The 19,555-nt window shown below is 35.6% G+C and overlaps 1 protein-coding gene across 1 annotated transcript; it reads right to left on the bottom strand.

The window, feature by feature from the left end:
- Positions 1-1,603: 1,603 nt before the first annotated feature.
- On the bottom strand, positions 1,604-2,251 carry LOC148630100 (uncharacterized). The gene has a single exon (XM_088579881.1). It carries the CDS (start codon positions 2,249-2,251, stop codon positions 1,604-1,606), a length of 648 nt encoding a protein of 215 aa, XP_088436007.1.
- Between the last annotated feature and the right edge of the window lie 17,304 nt (positions 2,252-19,555).

Raw genomic sequence — 19,555 nt, 5'->3', positions numbered from 1 at the left:
TATACACTGTAATTCTTTTTCAGAATTACCCTCCAAATCTAATCTTTACTACGTACCTCAAAAATCTGTCTTCTTTATCATCCAACGACTACAGACTGACTGATCGATAAACTAAAATTCACAGCTTATATACCCAAAATAATCTCGAAGCAAAAACATTTTTAATCTCTAAACCAATGATATAATATGTCCCGATTTATGTCGGAACCTACCAGCTGTCGTACCAGGAGATTACAGGAAGTGCATACTTTACGGAATGTAACTGTTAGTATGTTTGATTTCCGGAATCGCCTAGCAACGGATAAACAGGTGTATTTGAAAACGGAAAGAGTTAAAAGTTTGCAGAATTTATAAGTTACAAGGCAACACCCACGCCTCCAAGAAATGCGTCCTCCTTTGGTATCCATTGAAATAAAAGTTCCGAATGTTTAACCTCATGACATGTTAGTGCATACCATGACCATTTACTTCCTCCGCTTATTCAGCAGCGTCTCTGAAGAAAACTGTGGCGTGTGCAGCAACATCTGTTTCTTCAGTAGTACCTATATTAGCAAAATACAGTTGCTTCTTCAGCAACCTCCGCTTATTCATCGGCATATCCAAGCCATGGTACTTGAATTGTCTAAAACATGCAGGGCTTCCACTCAACTAAGATAACATTACGAAACCTTCGAAAAATGCTTTATGTTCAAATAGAAAAGGTATGAAACTACAAGTATTTTTGTAAATTTAGACCAAAGCGACTGATGCCAAAGAAATCATTTTTTTAAGCTACTTTGAAATGTCATTCCAAAAATCCGGTGATGAATAATTTTGCCTAACAACTGGCCACTGATGGACCATCATAAGAGCTGTTGAAAGGGGTCGTTAACGTGAATATGACGTAGCTTTTCCTACACACAGGACATCGGTTTAACGTGTCATCCGAAGGACACACACACACTATACAAGTATCATGACAAAGAAAACAAACAACCAATTCCGATCAGCGATTCCTTCGCATTTAATGACATACAAATGTCTAGCCTGTCTCCTCGCTAGCCACAGCTCCCTGCTGTGCATCCTAAGTTAGCTGCAGCGTCCTGCCCTGCTGGATAACAATGATTCATCTGGAGAAAATTTCTCTAATAAGTTTCAAAATTCATCCCATTCTTCCTTTTCACTCTCTGACACAAAAATACCCTTCTGGTCCGGGAAATGTCGCTTCCTTCTTATACGGTGGTGACGGCTACTCTGACTCGCCTGAGTTCCTACCTCGCTGACAGTTTTTCCGGATAGAGTACCTACAGCTTGGACAACCGTACTTTCAACAGTTACAGTAGGGAAAAGAGGTCTCAGCTGTGTAGGTGCTACATGGTCCACCTTAGATGTGCCACTAGATGGTACTGCCGTAGACATCCCTTTGGACGAACTAGGTAGCGAATCTAAAAACTGTACATACATTATTAACTGTCTTAGTTAAATGTAAATATTTTACAAAGTTTTACCTTAAACACTGTAACGCAGTCATGAAATCAATACCTCGCAAAATCATGAAGCCACTTCGGTTGCTTAGTTAACCTAAGCGGCCGTGCCGTGTCTGGCGGATCACTCTCTAAATCTGTTAGTGAGTCAATATTATTTGAACTTTTGGAAAGTCCGACTCAATATTTTCTGATGCACCAGTCCGGTCAAACTTTTGTTCATCCTGGGCATCCTCACCCCGCAAAAGCTGATCCTTACACAATCTCATCCGGTCAACGTGAACGACTTGGGCTCGACCACGCCTACCACAATTAACGAGGTAATTTACTTCTGAGTATTTCTGGAGTACTCGAAAAGGACCTCGCCAGTAGGATTTAAATTTAGGAGCTTGGCCCATTTTCCGAATAGGAAAGAATATAAAAACTTGATCCCCTTTTTGAAAAACGTGCCAATTTAACTTTCTGTCATACTTTTTCTGGCGTACCATTTCCTGACCAATGTGTTGGCTGACAAATTGGTGGGCTTCCTCCATGCGTTCTTGGAGTTCCCAAACCCAATTATTATGTGGAATTTTCTTGATATAATCCGGAAGCCCGTACATAATGTCTACTGGTGTAGCAACCTCTCGACCTAGCATCATACGGTTAGGTGTGCAGCCGGTTGTTTCATTGATTGCTGATCGATAGGCCATCATGGCATAAGGTAATAAACTATCCCAGTTCGAATGATGTTCATCTACATAAGCAGTCAGCATTTTTGCTAATGTACCATTGAATCTCTCGACCATTCAGAGATTCCCTATGCGTTTAAAGTCTGGTTTGTGTCCATCTCTTACCCATTGCTTTACAATGCTTAAGTTTTTGTCTTTTTCCCGGAGTTGTCCAAGCGTTCCTTCGGACGCCTCCTTTTGGGTAATGTTAGTCATGTCTAGCGCTGGTGTGACAGTATTGACGTTGATTTTCGCTTTCCAATCATGTTCGAATCCACGGTGTCTACGAGGCACCCTGCTAAGCGCATCTGCGTTTCGATGTCGACTTCCAGTTCTGTATTTTATATCCATATCATACGAACTCGAACTTCGAGCCAGCGCGCCAATTGACCATCAGCATTTTTAAAGTTCATTAACCACTGCAAGGAGCTGTGGTCTGTCCTAACAAGAAATCTCCTACCATATAGGAAGTGTCGGAAATGTTTAACAAACTGAACGACTGCGAGCAATTCTTTTCTAGTAACACAGTACTTACGCTCGCTTTTCGAGAGAACTCTACTGCCATATGCAATGACCATTTCCGTCCCATCAATTTCTTGTGACAGAACAGCTCCAATGGAACTCTGGCTTTCGTCTAGAATAAAGGTCTTGCTGAAGTCTGGATGACAAAGAATTGGTGCTTTTATGAGCTTTGATTTCAGTATTTCGAAAGCATGCTCACAGTCTTCTGTCCGTCCAACGGTATTCTTTTCCTTTAACTTTTCCTTTGCGGAGACAGCCAAATGTCTGCACAAAATTTTTTATAAAACGTCGATAGTACCCACACAGACCAAGGAAAGACCGTAACTCTGCGACATCTTTTGGTTCGGGCCAGCTTCTAATAGCTTCTATCTGTCTGGATCGGTTGCAACACCATCCTGACTAACCACATGTCCAAGAAAGTTGACTGTCTTTGCAAATAATTGACACTTTTTAGGTTTTAATTTGAAGCCTGCTTCCTTTAAACGGTTGAATACTTGTTCCAGGTTTTCTAGCATTTCCTCAAAACTTCTTCCTATGACAATAATATCATCTAGATATACTAAGCAAATACTCCATTGCAATCCAGCCATGACTTTCTCCATAAGGCGTTCAAACGAGGCGGGTGCACAAGCTAATCCAAATGGCATTTTCTGGAACTGAAATAATCCCGTGCGAGTTAAAAATGCCGTTTTTGGTCTGTCACTTTCCTCTACTCCCACCTGCCAATACCCTGAGCATAGCTCAAGGGTCGAAAACCACTTACTTCCACTCAGTTATTCCAGTGAATCGTCTATGCGTGAAAGTGGGTACGCATCTTTCACTGTTAGATCATTTAGCCTGCGATAATTAACACAAAAACGAGTAGACTCATCTTTCTTTCGTACCAAAACAATTCCCGAAGACCAGGGTCCATCTGCAGGTTCGATGACACCACGTTGTAACATGTCATCATATGACGATCGACTTCTTGACGCATAGCTACGGGTGTTCTTCGTGGAGTTTGCTTTACTGGCTGATTAGACCCAGTGTCAATTTTATGTTGCACAATATTATTGCAACCTATATCTTTGTCGGAAAGAGCAAATATAGCTTGATGCTTCCTAACTGCGTAACTCTTTTCTTTTGTTCAATGGTCAGTTCATTACTAGCTTTCTTTACAAGTTTTTGTAATTCTTGATCGAAATCGGCGCTTGAATCTTTGTTTGCTCTAGCTGCATTCACGATGGCTTCTATAGAAGTTATTTCTCCTATGATTGTCCCTGCCTTTATCATCTTTACATTTCCTGATACATCCATCAGACGAATTGGGACATACTCCTTTACTGATACTAAAGTTTTAGGTTAAAGAGTACTGTCCCGCTCAACAAATTTGTTACTCGGTTTTACGATACCTACTTGACCATCTGCAGTGTCTTTAAAATCTTTTATCATCCCAAAAAGCACTGTCTCTGTATATAGGTTATTGTTATAACCTTGGCAGCCGAAACTCTGTAGCACCCCATTTTTCCAGCAAACTGCAGCTTGACAGAGCTGTTCTGGAATTTTAACACGTCTTGATGAAGGTCAATGCTACACTGATGCTGCTTCATGAAGTCCAAACCAAGTATACCATCTATAGATAAATCTGCCACCAATGCTTCAATCTGGAATTGTTCTTCACCAATTTCTAAGCTGAAGAATCCTTTCCCTGCAATAGTAAGCTCTGTTCCGTTTGCTGACATGATTCTCTTTTTTAATATTTGCAGATATGGGCGCTAATTGGTGAGATACCAAAGTCAACTAATATTTTGGCATTTAGCCCATTCAACCTGCTGTCTACGTTACTCCAGCTTATAGATTTGATGAAGCTGTCCCAAGCTCATCTGCCTCTTTGATGTTCGTCTGCGTTTCCTGTTATGTAGCGGGCGAGCAGCTCCTTTTTCTTGGTTAACTTCTTGTGTTTTCTTCGGTTCTGTACACTCACTTCTGAAATGTCCTAACTTGTGACAATTGAAACACTTTATGTCGCTTCGTCAAGCCAGGCCTGTGTTCTTTTTTTCTGCCTCCAATTAGTTCCTTCTTGAAACTATCCATTTCTCTTTGAAGCGTTTCTATTTTCTCCTGGAATGATTTCATCATTGACAACATCTGCTCATTTGTCTCGGTATTCCCATCTATCATTTTTGTGACCCTTGAATGCCCTTTCCCTGTGTCAATACGTCGCTCTGCTTTGAAAAAAGCCTCTAACTCTACCGCCAGACGAATTGTTTGATTCAGATTTTCTAAATTTAACTGCATGGCACTAAAGCATTTACATTCAAATGGATTGAATTCTTATAAAAATACTTGCGATGATATAGGTATGAGTGAAATGTTTGTGACCCAATTTCCATTTTTTAATGTTAACTTTATTAGGCAAGTGTTGCAAGATCAAATTATTCAATCTTGGTATAACCGTATTTATGGTTCACCCAGAGGCAATTTCTGCTCGCTTTTCAAGACACCCTTCGGTATTGTAAACTATGTAATCAAATACCAAAGTATAACAGGACTAGGATCACAAAAATATGCACTTGTAATCACCACTTACCAATTGAAAAAGGAAGGTGGTATAACATTCCAAAATTTGACAGATTATGCTCTATTTGCAACGAGACTATTGTCGACGATATCCATGAATTTTTTTTGTGAAAATGTCAATGTTAAATATCTAAGACTGAGCATTTGAAAACTTTTATTATGGGTATCAAAATCGTAACTAAATGGATGGTTTATACTCTATTTGCGATTTGAATGTGTTAAAAAGACTTCATGTGTTCATTAAAAATATCTGCTATGCTATGATGTATTTATCACCTTATCTATACGACTTTTTCTTTCCGTATTTATTGTCATCTTTCCTTTCATATGTGGCAAAATCCCTTCAGCACCATGAAAACTGTTTTGTTCAATGTGTGATAGTATTTTTTTCCTCTTTCGTCTACCCTGGACTTGACTTTTTATGAGCAACTCGCCGGGTGTGTCTAGAAAAGCATCTGGTACATGCTCCTAGTTTTTAGTGGAATACGAGTTACTCATTTACTTTTGTTACTTTGTATGTATTACTTTGGTTATTTCATGTTCTTTGTTGTGTGTGTCTGTTTTTCATGTCTGGTCTTTGTCTCTGGATTGCATTCTTTTGATTTCCGCTAGAATCGTGGTTCTCTTGATCATCCTTTGCTCTCTATTTATCTCTGTATTTATTACTGTTCCTTTCATGAAATGAACAAGGCTATGAAAAACGACAGCACTCATATGAGAAATAAGCTCAAAGACTTAAAATCGATTAATTCTAAAGAGTTTTGGGATATATTAAAGATCTAATAGAACCAGAATATCCGTGTCAATTGATGTTTTTATGAGTATTTTAAATCTTTGAATTCGGATTAAACATTTTATGATCCCCAGATGTGAATTAAATGATGATATAGATCAAGAATTTTCAGAAACAGAAATATTTAAATGTATCAAAGGTCTTAAGAACTCTAAAGCAAATGTTGATGAGTTGATTGTCAATGAATATATTAAAAGTACGGTAAATATTTTGATGCCTTTATATGTTCAACTCTTCAACTTATTGTTTAATTAAGTAGTTGTCTCTGGTGGATGATGGCTGATAGGCAATATTATTCCCTTATACAAAAATAAGGGTCATAAAAAAATGACCCAAACTATAAGCCGATCACAATTTTGAGGTGTTTTTGTAAATTATTCACCGCAATATTGAATACTAAGCTGAATGACTTTCTCGAGTTTCACTTCTGTAAGAAAAACCAGTTTGGTTTCAGAAAAGGATGCTCTACGATTGATAGCATTTTACGCTTCATTTATAATAGAAACTATTTGTGCCTTTATTGACATTGCTAAGGCCTTCGATTCTGTATGGCGACATGGGTCATAACTTAATAATAATACAATAAATGGTCCAATGTTTAATGTAATTGTTAAAATGTACAAAAATATGAAGTCTCCAGTATTTAATGGGAAAGAATTCCGATTTGTTCCTTGTCTAAAAATCTTAGCTTTAAGTACAATGATGCATCTCTTGATACGTTTGGTAGTTAGGAAAATTGTTGTCAAGAACAGGTAGCCAAAAAGGCAAATGTACAAAAGGTAAATCAAGCCAATTACGATATTCTACGTAAATGCATATTTCACAACTTATCTCTAGAATGCCAGTTAGATTTATTTGACCGAGTTATACAACCTATTCTCTTATACAGGCATTGTAAATAATACTATTATAGAAAGGGTACATCTGAAATTTTGTAAGACATGTCAGAAAGTCAACCAAGTGTTTTTATTGTTTACCAGGAACTAGGCAGATATCCATTGAAAATAAAAATTGAACTGAGGGTCATTAACTTTTTGCTTCACTAGTTATTGGGAAATCTTAAAAGCTACATGCTTTATTTAACCTTGCCGTTAGAAAAATATGGGGATAGAATATTCTGGGTAAACAAGTTTAAATCATTACTGGATGAGTGTGGTTTGTCTTTTGTTTGGAACGAACATAATGCATCTTGGATTATTTTTGACAATCGAGCAAAGCCTTTTAGACCATTTTCAAGAGTCATGGAACTCAAAAGTGCAAAACTCACCTAAATATCTGTACTACAGACTGTGTATAGAAGATTTTGGAATGAAAAACTATTTCAGAATTTTAGATGATAAAAATATTAATAATCTTTGTACATTTAGAACCTTGAATAAGAACCTTCCCATTGAAAGTGGGCGTTGACAAATACAAGTAGAGAAAATAGAAAGTGTCATTTATGTAATTCAAGAGATGTTGGGGATGCGTTCCATTATTTAAGTGCACATCGTTTGATAGTGACTGAAAAATCCTTCTCGCATAAAAAAATCTTTTAAGACCAAATATTATTAAGTTTAAAGCTTTGATGAAGAGCTCATCACCGTCTGTTTTCAACAATTTATGTAAACTTATGCGACATATTCGAGAGATGTTGTCTCCGGGTTAGTTCTCTTAATTTATGTATATAGAAACTCATCATGAATGTGACTCAATATTATTGCTTACAATACATGTACACTAATCAACTTCTTATGCATATTATGTATCTATGTAAATTGTATTGAATTGACCTCATGTAACACATTTATGTATGTGTCTCAGCGTATATAATAAAATCTGAAATCTGATTAAAAGAAAGAGCAACCAAAGGAACCAAGGTTATAGCGGTAATCAAAAGAATACAATCCAGGGACAAAGACCAGACATGAAAAACAGACATACACAACAAAGAACACAAAGTAACCAAAACCATACATACAAAGTAACAAAAGTAAATGAGCAACCCGGACTCCACTAAAAACTGGGAGCATGGACCAGGCGCACCGGTAGGGTAAGCGTCCTCTGCTTTTCTAGAAACACATGCCGAGTTGCTCATAAAAAGTCAAGTCCGGGGTAGACAAACGAGGGAAGGAAAACATGACCCGTTGAATAAATCAGTCATGGTGCTGATGGATACACCTTAACGATCCACGAGTTCATGATAACGACCATAAAACTTCTGTAATGATGACTTCAATCTTGTAGCAACATAATCCTGTCCCAGAAGCCTATTTGTTAGAGTTCTAGCGCGATACAAAAAGTTTGCGTAGTTTCGGCAAGCTCTGGCATAACGTATGAGTTGTGATATGAATACTCCATACGTAGGAGCCGAAGGGATGTTGCCACAGATGAAAGGAAAGTTAACAATTCTGAATGAAAAGTCATCACGTTTGTCGTAAAGTTTGGTCAATAATTTTCCTTTACCATCGATTTCTAAGGTCAAGATATGAGGCTGACTTCACAGTGTCTGTAGTATCCTTTATCTCAAGTTCTTTTGGGTAGATGCAATGTATCAATTCCCCGAAATTAGGATTGTTTAAAGATAATACGTCATCTATATAGCGGAAACTGAGATTGAAAGATCTAGCCAAACGATATTCTTTCTTTCGGATCAGATCAGCTATAAAGAAAAACTCATCAACTAAACTGTTAAGATAACTTATGACATTTTAAAGATTTTTAATCAAGCTTAGTATTGTCGAATTATTTAAGTAATTACTCGAAATATTAAACTAAAGAGAATCAGGAAATACGTGTATTTACTAAACCTGTTAGGGAGTACTCGTAATAACTTAATTTTAGGAATTACGTGTAGTTCCAAATAACGCTTATCTGCTGTAACGTATAAATTAGTTAAAGTAATTAAAAGTCCCTTATTTATCACATTCCTTCATTCGTTCATTCATTCTTTATATCGTCATAAATGAGATTAATCAAAGTACTAAAGTACTGAGTCAATGAAGCTTTCATATTTTGCTCTGTTTCTTACTGCACAATCACATTTCTAATCATAAAATAGGATTGTAATATTTTAAACTGGGGAAAGTAATGTTTTTACCGTTCTTTCCTTTAAAAGATTTTTTGTCAAAGCGTTTATTAGCTGAGCAGCCATGGCTTCTTGAGTTGACAAGACGAACGGGGGAAAATGACTCACAACCTTTTCTTACTTTTCACACACTGGGATTTGACGATACGCATTTAAAATATACATGTTAATTCACTCTTCCATGTTTTTCATTTGGTTTTTTTGTTTTTTTTGGTTTTTTATATCACTTCACTACATAGCTTTTATTTTTACTTAATCATAGAATTGAAGCAAATATTTATACAGCTCCAAGTTCTCCCTTAGTCATACATGGACAAAGACTCTTTAGTTAAACCACTGTTGAATCCTGTGTTCCTGTGTCAAAGCATGTAAATTTGCCATTTTTTGTGTCTAATTACTTTCAAAATGAATTATGACCATACAATCAGAGCAACATAATAGTTCACCCAAAACCAAGGTTCTTTCACCTCTACTAAATAGAGTTTCTAACCGAGACATAGAATGGAGTAGCCCTAAGAGACGCAAAAAGGGTATTCAAGACTGTGATAGAAACAATCTGTATTTTCATGTCATTCAAACAACTTGTATCTTTCAGTACTAATGGACCCCATATATTTGTTAAATGGCTAAATCAGATAACTAGCAAGTCCCATCCCTATTAAATGCAATGCTGTCAAAATATTCTAAATAAACAGAAACTGAAAACTTTTGGTAAATAACATTTTTACTATCTATTCTAAACTTAGACAAAAACAAGTACGTTAAACAGTTTTCAACATGTGTTGTTATTTGTAAATATGTGTATATGCATTAAGATGACAAACAATGATATGAATACATCAATTGAAACTAGGTTTTTGTACTGTTTACAAGTAACACATTGTAAACAAGTCTTTCAAAAAAAAAAAGACAGCCAACGCAGTAAAATGTGTTCTTTTTACTTATAATTTTCTACATTTCATTCTGGAAATAACTGCGTCGGAAAAAAAATACATGTTACAAGTATCTGTTGGTACATACAATGTATGTATAGCATGCAATACATATACTTTAGCTGTTGTTGAATAATTATGAATTGATTCAAAAAGTTCAAACCTTCTTAAGTTCGTAACATGAATATAATCATGCATTACACAGCAAAAAAGGGTAAATTATCAGAACTATGAGCTCATGATAGATTCATACCTATTTATAATAAACTAACAGAGTACAAAGAACATTTTACAAATATTGTACATCAGTGCTATAAAAAAATTAAACAGGATTAATACAGAAGATTTGACATGATTCTCGTCTGTGGAGATGCATGCGGGGTGACGCAAAAGTACTGTACTAACGGGTTGGCTGGCAGAAAAAAAAGGATTCATTATCCCTTCAATATTAGTATAAATGAAACTTTGTCTCTCAAATACTATTTTCAGCTATTTTAAGTCTACATCTAAAATTGACAGGCAAATTAAAGAATATATTTAGATTTGTCATGATGCTCAACTGGAGAAATCCAAGATGGCGGGGTGACGGGAGGGTCCTAGCGGGGTCTACAGATAAAGAAAAAAATGTCTATTCTTTCCCTCAAGATAATCAAAACTTGTTCGCAAAAAGTACCTGAAATAAAAGAATTGTGTCTACATTGGTGAGTGCTTTCGTGCAGTAACCCACCTTATTTAATCAAACTATTTCCCGTTTGGCGTCCGCTTCAGCTTCAGAAACTTTTCTTCTAAGGTCCCGTGAGATATTCATACACATGAGATGGCCGGTGACTGTAACAGTTTTTCGCCACGTGATCAACAGTCCGAAGAAACAAGTCATTAAGTAGTGCGTAAATATTACACGGATTTCTAAGTAAAATGGAAAATGCGAAATTTCCCTTGCATGCTGTTTGATTAATTATCAATTTCATGGTTATTTTTACTCCAATTTCACGTTACACTCTTTTCCATTCACAATGGTATTGATCGCGGATGCATGTGAGTGCTACCGCAAATTATGATATTTAGCGAGATTTTCATGTGATTCCTAGGTCAATTTCAGCCATTGTCGTGGCTTCATTGACAAAAATATGTAAAGGATAATTGCCAATAATCTAATTTCAGAAGTATCACGCTTTCTGATAGGATAAAAACTTTTGTCCATCATCTTATAGACAAAATTTTATAATGTGACCGTGACGTCATTAATAAATATGTTAGATCACATATATAATGTGTATGTCAAGATAATTAGTTAATAAGTTTGCTAATTTGGTATAATTAAAATTTAGGTTGGTACTTGCACTGAATCTGTTAACAATATTTTTTAAAGGCAACTAGACATCTCTTTGGGCCTCGCCAGTGGGGGCCCAATATCTACTCTCTATTTGTCTTTGTCCCAGCACAACATGGTGGATAGACACTACATATCTGTCACATGCATACCATTGTAGATAGTGGAGAAGAGATGTTTTGAAATTAAAAAAAGAAATGGAAAATAAAATAATTTGACCTTGAGGTCAATGTTCAAAGCTCAGGGTAATCAGCTTAATACCCAAATGGAGAACAACAAACAATGGCAATACCAACAGGATTACATTGCTCCAACTACAAGGCTGAAGAAGAAGCACTCATCCATGCGGCAAATTACATCAAGGAAACGCTAATCTAAAAATAAATCTTAAATATCACAAAAAAAGCAACATTTTTGGTGTTTTTGTTACCATGGCAACACGAAATATATCGATTCACTTTTATTGATAATATTGTAGAGCATATCAGACTCTACCACCACACCAATTTTCAAGTTCCTGGTCACCTAGGTTTCTGAGATATCGCAATGTCCTAAATTATGACCTATCCCCCTTTTCTGCCAAAGCCCCCTCCTTTCAAATATTTTTTGTGCCGTGCACATCTGTGGGGCAAAGCCAAACTTCTGCAAAAGTTTCGTTGCTTTTCCTACAGTAGTTTCCGAGAAAACGTGCGGACAAGTTCATCAGTAAAAAAACGTACAAAAACAATAAGTCCTCGACACTTCGTGTTCAGGGATTTAATAATAATAATTAAAATTTACGTTTCCACGAAACGTGTAGAAGTCGCCTCCCGATTCATGATCTGTCTTTTGAGAAACATATTGTCAATTGAACTGCTTATTATTAATCGAGGCAATGTAAAAAAAACCTGGATATCAAATTTCAATGAAACCAAAAAAGTTTGAATTTTCGACCGCGGTGGCGGCCATTTTGAAAATGCCGGTCGATACATAGCTCAAATTTCCAACTGAGCGCAGATTCTTAATCGTGACGACTTAAAGAACTTAGATATCAATTTTCATCAAAATCGGACAAATTAAAATTTTCGACCGCAGTGGCGGCCATTTTGAAAATGGCGGCCGAGACGCACGCAATATTTTTCGTGATTTTGTTTGGACTATTGAGTTTAATGTATACACCAAGTTTCGTTAAATTCTGATCAGCAGTTCTCGAGATAAATGATGTTCTAATTTCCGGTGTAAAAAAATGGGTACCTTTAGTCGGGCGGCCATTTTGAAAAAATGGCGGCAGCTGGAAATTTTTTTTTAGAGATTCTGCATCCTTCGAAGAGTAATTCTAACATCTTGAAAAGTTTCATCTCAATCAAACCAGCCACTTTTGAAAAAAAGGGCGGACACTTTCAACAATTTTTATGACAGGAGAATTAAAATAATAATAATAATAATAATGATAAGAAGAAGAAGAAGAAGAAACATAGTGAAAACAATCAGTCACCGCCACTTTGTGGTCGGCGACTTAATAAGAAACACAGTAAAAACAATAAGTCATCGCCACTTCGCGGTCGGCGACTTAATAATAATAATAAGAAACACAGTAAAAGCAATAAGTCTCCGCCACTTCGTGGTCGGTGACTTAATAATTTAATCTCAAGGTCAAAGTTCAATGCCTTCATCACTTCGTCTTAAGGTGATCTATCTACATGCAAAATATTAAAAGCCTATCTCAAAAAGTTACAGGTCGGACAAGAAATTACCATTTAAAATCAGTAATTTAACCTCAAGGTCGAAGTTCATCATCGATAGTACGCGACACTTCGTCTTGAGGTGATCTAGCCACATGCCAAATGTAAAAAGCCTAATTCAAAAGACAAGAGTTACAGTCGGTACAAGATTTTGTAACGGACGGGCGGACAGAGCAATAACATAGGGCGACCGCCACTTTTTGTGGCGGGGCCCTGATAAATCTGTAAAATAATTGGTTGCTGCTCTTATGTGGTCTACAAGTATGTTTGATACTATTTTGAGAGGAAATATTCAAAGTAAGGTTGAAGTAGTTAGTTTCATGTAAACAATTTGCCTAGTCCTAAGCTTGACTCTGTGAATGAAGTGTTATTTGTAGGTCATTTGACCTGTTTTAGGTGGGATGTCGATAGACTCATCAATGGTGGTACCATAGCTAATATCTGAGAAACCAAGTCGAACATGAAAAGTGACCTAACATCGATATGATTGCAAAAATTACCAGTCAATCAAGTATGAAGAATGGGTTTGCCCGTACGTATTATTTTCCAGTTACCAGCGCGCCGGTTTTGAGCCGACTGAACTCTTAATTCATTGGAAGCCGATTGAAACAGGCTGGTCCGTTGGAAACGAATAATTGACAGACTAGAGCGAGATGGCGTCCGTGGTTTTTATGTTCTTTTCGTTTGTAAGACGGTGGTGCCGATAAACCCTTAGCCGGGTCACATGATCGGGTGATACAAAAAAGAGTTCGACTACGAATTACTCATGCGTGTATCGTCATAGAATCATGTGAACTTGTTGCACCTGGTCCATGCTTTATCTCAATATTCAGTACGTTACACATATACAAATATTATTTTATTTAATATACTCGTGAGAGTGTATTGCTAGTAGCTAATACTTGGAACGTAGTCCCGGGAACCAGGATATCCTTAGATATGCCTGACACCGTGACGTCAGGCAATTATAAGAAATGACTATTATATATTTTTTCGGTCTATCAGTGGGACAACTGGAAGCTCCTGCGTAGGAAAATATCTAACCACAGGTGGTTGCTGAGGAAGCCAATATGGCGGCGGTTTTTTTTTTATTAAATTTTGGGACCCACCTTTTTCCATATTCCCAGTCTGTTTGTTACTGCTTAGGTAGAAAGTCAGATCTGCCTGTTAGAATATCATAACATGGGACATCAGAGCCACAACTAGGTCAGTATAAACCCAGGAGCACAAGAATAATCGTTTAATGTCTGACTAAAATTAAGTGCCAAAATTTTTATTTTTTTATTTTGCAAAAATCCAAGTGACGAAGTTTCGTGACCCTCGTAAGGAGTATTCGCAATGAAGACTTCTGATTTAAAAGATTTTAATGAACCCATAATCGCTTAAATCCCTGCGGTAACTTTTTTGGTACCTAATATGAAACATCTTTTTTTACGAAAATACACGGGATTTTGGGCCCGTCATGTAAGTAACACTTATTTTCACCTTCTCGTACGGATTACTAGTACTTTCCATTCTCAATGAGCGTCAGTATCTTCCTCACGGAACTAAATAACTTGATTGCACAGAGTCCATCAGTTTTGGGGTTTAAGTATTCAGCTAGTGGTAAATATTTTTAATGTATTGCATGAATTTGGATTGTAACTACACAAATTTGACACAAGTAGTGTATACATGTACATATATTTGAAGACACTGAACAGAATTATTTACACCAGTAAGAGTCTGTCAAACAGGGGTAACTGTTAGTGTTTGTTCATTGATAAAATTTTACCAATATTGTACATGTACATGATATGTTTCCTTTACTCTCACACATTTTGAAGTTCATTTGGATGCATTTTCCTTTGATCTTTCCAACTTAAGCCAAATCTCACACATTTGCATCTTGAAAAGTTGACAGCCCTGGGTTTTGTAAATTTGTTTGTAAATTTTTATCACTGTCTTTTCGGGTAGAAGAATACAGTCTCTTGGAATGCCAGTTATCAACTCATGCCTGAAATGGTTATACATCTGTCAAACCTTTATTTTTAATATGAACTGTATTGGTTTGCAGTGTAGATGCTATTTTAAGTATGAAATTCACAGCACATGGAATGTTGTCATTGACCAGTTTGATTTTGTTAGTTTGTTTATTGTGTTGTGTTTAATCTAATTTTTCTCTTCATACTAATCAGTTCTGCATGTATTGTTTGAAAATGGGTCACACAGTGGCAAGTTAAAAACAAGTACTATCTTTAAACAAAGATAGCCGACGCAGCAAAATGTGTTCTTTTTACTTAAAATTTTCACCAGGAAATATTACATGGCACGCAATTTCAATTTCTGATACAGTTTTTTTTTCGAACGCCACTGATCAGTTAGCTATATTTGGCCTATCAGGAAACAGAACTTTGATCAGATGACTTGCTTTTCCATGGAAGAGCATCTTTAAGGTCAAAGGGTAAAAAGCGAAACTACCGACTGCGTCGGAAAAAATGCAACATTTTTTTCAAAATTAAATATTTGGATGATATTCGTATCCATATAGTCTTGCTATTCCCTCCATCAAGTCATTATGATGCTCAGAGGGAGCAATCATTTATTTTTTTTGTGTGTGGGTGGATCAAATTTTTTTATCCTGCCTTTTTATTTTGAGAAAATAATAAAAGGTCTTGCTTTATTGTCCCCTTTCGGCAATTAGGTTTGCACTCCGTCCGTCCGTCTGTCCGTCAGTCTGTCAGTCTGTCTGTCAGTCCGCCAGGCACACTTGGTTTTCCGGACTTTTTTTTGTAATGCCTCATCCAATTTATTTCATATTTTGTATATAGTCTTATCATGATAAGTTACAAGTTAAGGTCGAATGACATTATGGTTGAACGATTTTTACAGAAGTTATGGCCCTTGGACATAGAAAATTTCACGAAATTTTATGTTTTTCGGACTTTTTTTGTAATGCTTCATTCAATTGATTTCATATTTGGGATATAGTCTTATCATGACAAGTTACAAATTAAATTTAAATATTATTGCGGCAAAATGGTTTGTATGGAACTTATGGCTCTTTGACATAGAAAATTACATACAATTTTATGTTTCATCATTTTGATGCAAATTGCTGCTGTCGATCTAGAGTTATTTGCCCTTTAATTCATAATAACGAAGTTTTTTTTTCAACTTTCCAGGTGATAGAAAGAGAATGTCTTTATGCAGCTTTCTGTAGTGCAAAAATGTTATTATCTACTGTAAAATGAAGCTCAGGTTTGATTTTGATGGAATTTGCTTTTGCTGTTCAAGAGTTATTTTCTCTTGATTGTTAAAAAATAACACCATCCATTGTTAGTTCACACATAAAAAAAATCTCATAAAGGCAATGAGTTCAAAGGCCGAAAGGGGACACTGTACTGCATCAGCAATACTGTCAGAATGCTTGTTTTTTCTTTGGATTTTTTATTATTTTGACAAAAAAATATTAGGACATAATAGATCTGTCTTTTTTTTAATCATGAGTTCTCCTGAAACCCTCCCCCAATAAAAAAAAATAAATGGTAGTTCCCTAAGGATTACAAAACTAAATTTTGTTGATTCTCCCATTTTGAAATAACCTCGATACCTGTGGTGCACACTGGAGTTATTTAGTGTGCACCACGTGATTGAGATAGGCCGATTACTACCTTTTATACAGGCCTTGTAAATGAAATAATAAACAGCAGGTGTACCCCAGTGATCAATTTGTTTCACTTTTATTTTGTGTGGCTCATTAAATTTATTTTTCTGTTGTTCTGCTTTGTTTTTATATATTTTTTTATGTTTTCCGCTTAGTCTTTTTCACTTGAATTTAGGGTATAGAATATCGCTTCTACCATACTTTTGTTTTTAACTCCGTGTTATTTGACCTTCCGCTCAGTACAAACAGACAATAAGATAATGATCAACGCTACTAAATCATTAATCCTAGTCAAATTTGGACCTGTTCAAATATCCAAAATTTTCATTAAAATCGGTAGAAAAACCCCATGTCGTTCCTAAAAATGCAAATTTGTGAAAAAATCAGATGGATGAATATTACAAAAAAAAAAACTAAAACAACAACAACAAAAGTAGTTGAAAATACATTTTCAACATTTCTGCGCTAAACTGAACACTTTAAGTCAGGAACTTCCAAAGAAGCACCACTCCGACCATTAAAATGTACTGGGGTTTTGCGTCCTTTGATTTAAGTGAAATATAACATTTTTAGGAGCAAAATGTTTGGAAATGTAACTTTTGACGAGAAAAAAAACACAACATAACACAGAAACATAAAACCTTAAGTACCTTATAACGACATATTAACTTTGAGCTCGTACCTTATAACGACATATTAACGTTGAGGTCGTACCTTATAACGACATATTAACTTTGAGCTCGTACCTTATAACGACATATTAACTTTGAGCTCGTACCTTATAACGACATATTAACTTTGAGGTCGTACCTTATAACGACATATTAACTTTGAGCTCGTAGCTCTACTGACTTAATTGTTGTAATGTTTAGTATTTCTTCGTTAGAATTAAAGTTTTTAGTTCGAGCCTCACCATGACATATCTTTTATTTTTCTTGTATTTTTTTGTTAAGATATTGTTATAATAGAAACAAATGCACCAGCGTATAAGCTAAATACGAAATTGTAAACACTTTCAAATATCACCAAAACGGTCTTCAATAAGTGTAAAAACACCTTTAAGAAAGCTCTGAAAGGCCTCGACAACAAAAGTTATTAAATCCGCGGTAACTGAACGATGATACAGCTTTAAAATCAAACTATGAAGAAACTTAATGCACGAAAGACGTATTAATGACCAGCATAGGCTGACTGTCGACATAACTTAATGACCAGCATAGGCTGACTGTCGACATCTGCAGTGGGGTTAAACTAGTTTTGTAAGGTCTAAACAATCTCTACTAATGTAAGGTCAAAAATTAACTGAAACAACAAACAAACACACCATAAAATTCATGTAAAAATACATCCAATTTTCTCAATGGAGTTACTCCACATACACCATTTAGATAAAATGAGGTATCCACTGAAAGAATTCTCGCAGTTACTGAAAGCTAGCTCAGAACTTATTAAAGAAAAACAATAAACTAAAGTCTACCAGCATTATAAATAATAGTTACTACACGATTTGGAGTAGCAACGTCAGGTACTAATTAGGCAAGATTCGATGTAGCGCAATATTAAAAAAGACTTAGTTTTTACGTCGGGATGCAATAAGGGGTCGAATGTCTATTTGTGAAAACAAGGTTCAAAGAATATATCGTAATTGAAAATCGTAACCTTTGCCAATAAATCTACGGAGAGCAGTCGATAAACACATCAGATTTTGTTTGAAAGAATGTGCTATATAAACTAAATTTCTAAAAAAAAACTGGGCGAGCAATAGCATTTTTAGTTAAGAACCTACAAGTACATGTACTATACATTTTTTTTTTTGAAACAGTGAAAAACTTAGTAAATGTATTGATAAGTTTGTGATTTTGATACCCATAGTGGAAAAGCTTTTCTGAGAGGAATTTATTGCGTTCATTAAAATCTTTATTACAAATTCTGGCAAAACCAGTTGTGAAGTATGCATACCATAGGAGTGTGTGTCTGGAATATCACCATTTAGGAGTGGGAAATTAACAATAGGAAAATCAAAATCATCGGTTTTGACATAAATTTTAGTATAAAGATTGCCATCTTCTGGTGTAATACCTGAATTAAGAAATGGTGTACGAGTACTATTATTGATAGACTTAGTCAACTTAAGTTCTTTTGGGTAGTAGCTTGAACAAGTTAGGACTATTTACGGACAAAATATCATGAAGATATCTAAAACTATTATCAAATGTATGTAACAGACAATGTTTTGAAGGATTTTTGAAAAGTTTGGCCATGAAATGCGATTCATAAAAGTAGAGAAACAAACCGCATATAAGAGGAGCACCATTGTTCCCCATTGAAATATCAACAACATGCAAGTATAGAGTATTACCAAACTTAATACAAATATTGTCAGTAAGGTCATTCAAAGCATTGATCATATAATATACTCAGCTCTATCAGTTCTGTATCATTACATAAAAATGAATTGAGAGAAAGATGTATCAAAGCATCATTCATATAAATATGATAATTTTCTTTTAATAAGTTTTATGTGGCAGCATTGAATATAGGGTAGAGAAGTCAGCAGAATCATACGAGTTATGAAAGTTACGAAGTCGATGTAATACCTCAAATAAGTTTTTAACATTCCAAAAATAGTTTACAGCATTATTTTCATAACATTTCAGAATTAAATTATCGATTCATGGTTTTGACGTGTGCCTGACGTGTACATACATGTATACCACAAATAATACCCGAGTCACAAGTATCAGATATCTTGTCATACCTATTGACGTTTGCAAAAATTAGAGATATATCAGCCTCTGGTAACAGTTAATGT

Source organism: Perna viridis, chromosome 1 (genome assembly GCF_037379345.1).
Source record: "Perna viridis isolate PV_CMFRI_1.1 ecotype Kerala chromosome 1, ASM3737934v1, whole genome shotgun sequence".
NCBI lineage: Eukaryota > Metazoa > Mollusca > Bivalvia > Mytilida > Mytilidae > Perna > Perna viridis.
This window is presented reverse-complemented; position numbering and strand designations above follow the sequence as displayed.

Excerpts from the sequence above, each read along its gene's own strand:
- LOC148630100 (XM_088579881.1), bottom strand. The coding sequence starts at position 2,251 with ATGGTCGAGAGATTCAATGGTACATTAGCAAAAATGCTGACTGCTTAT.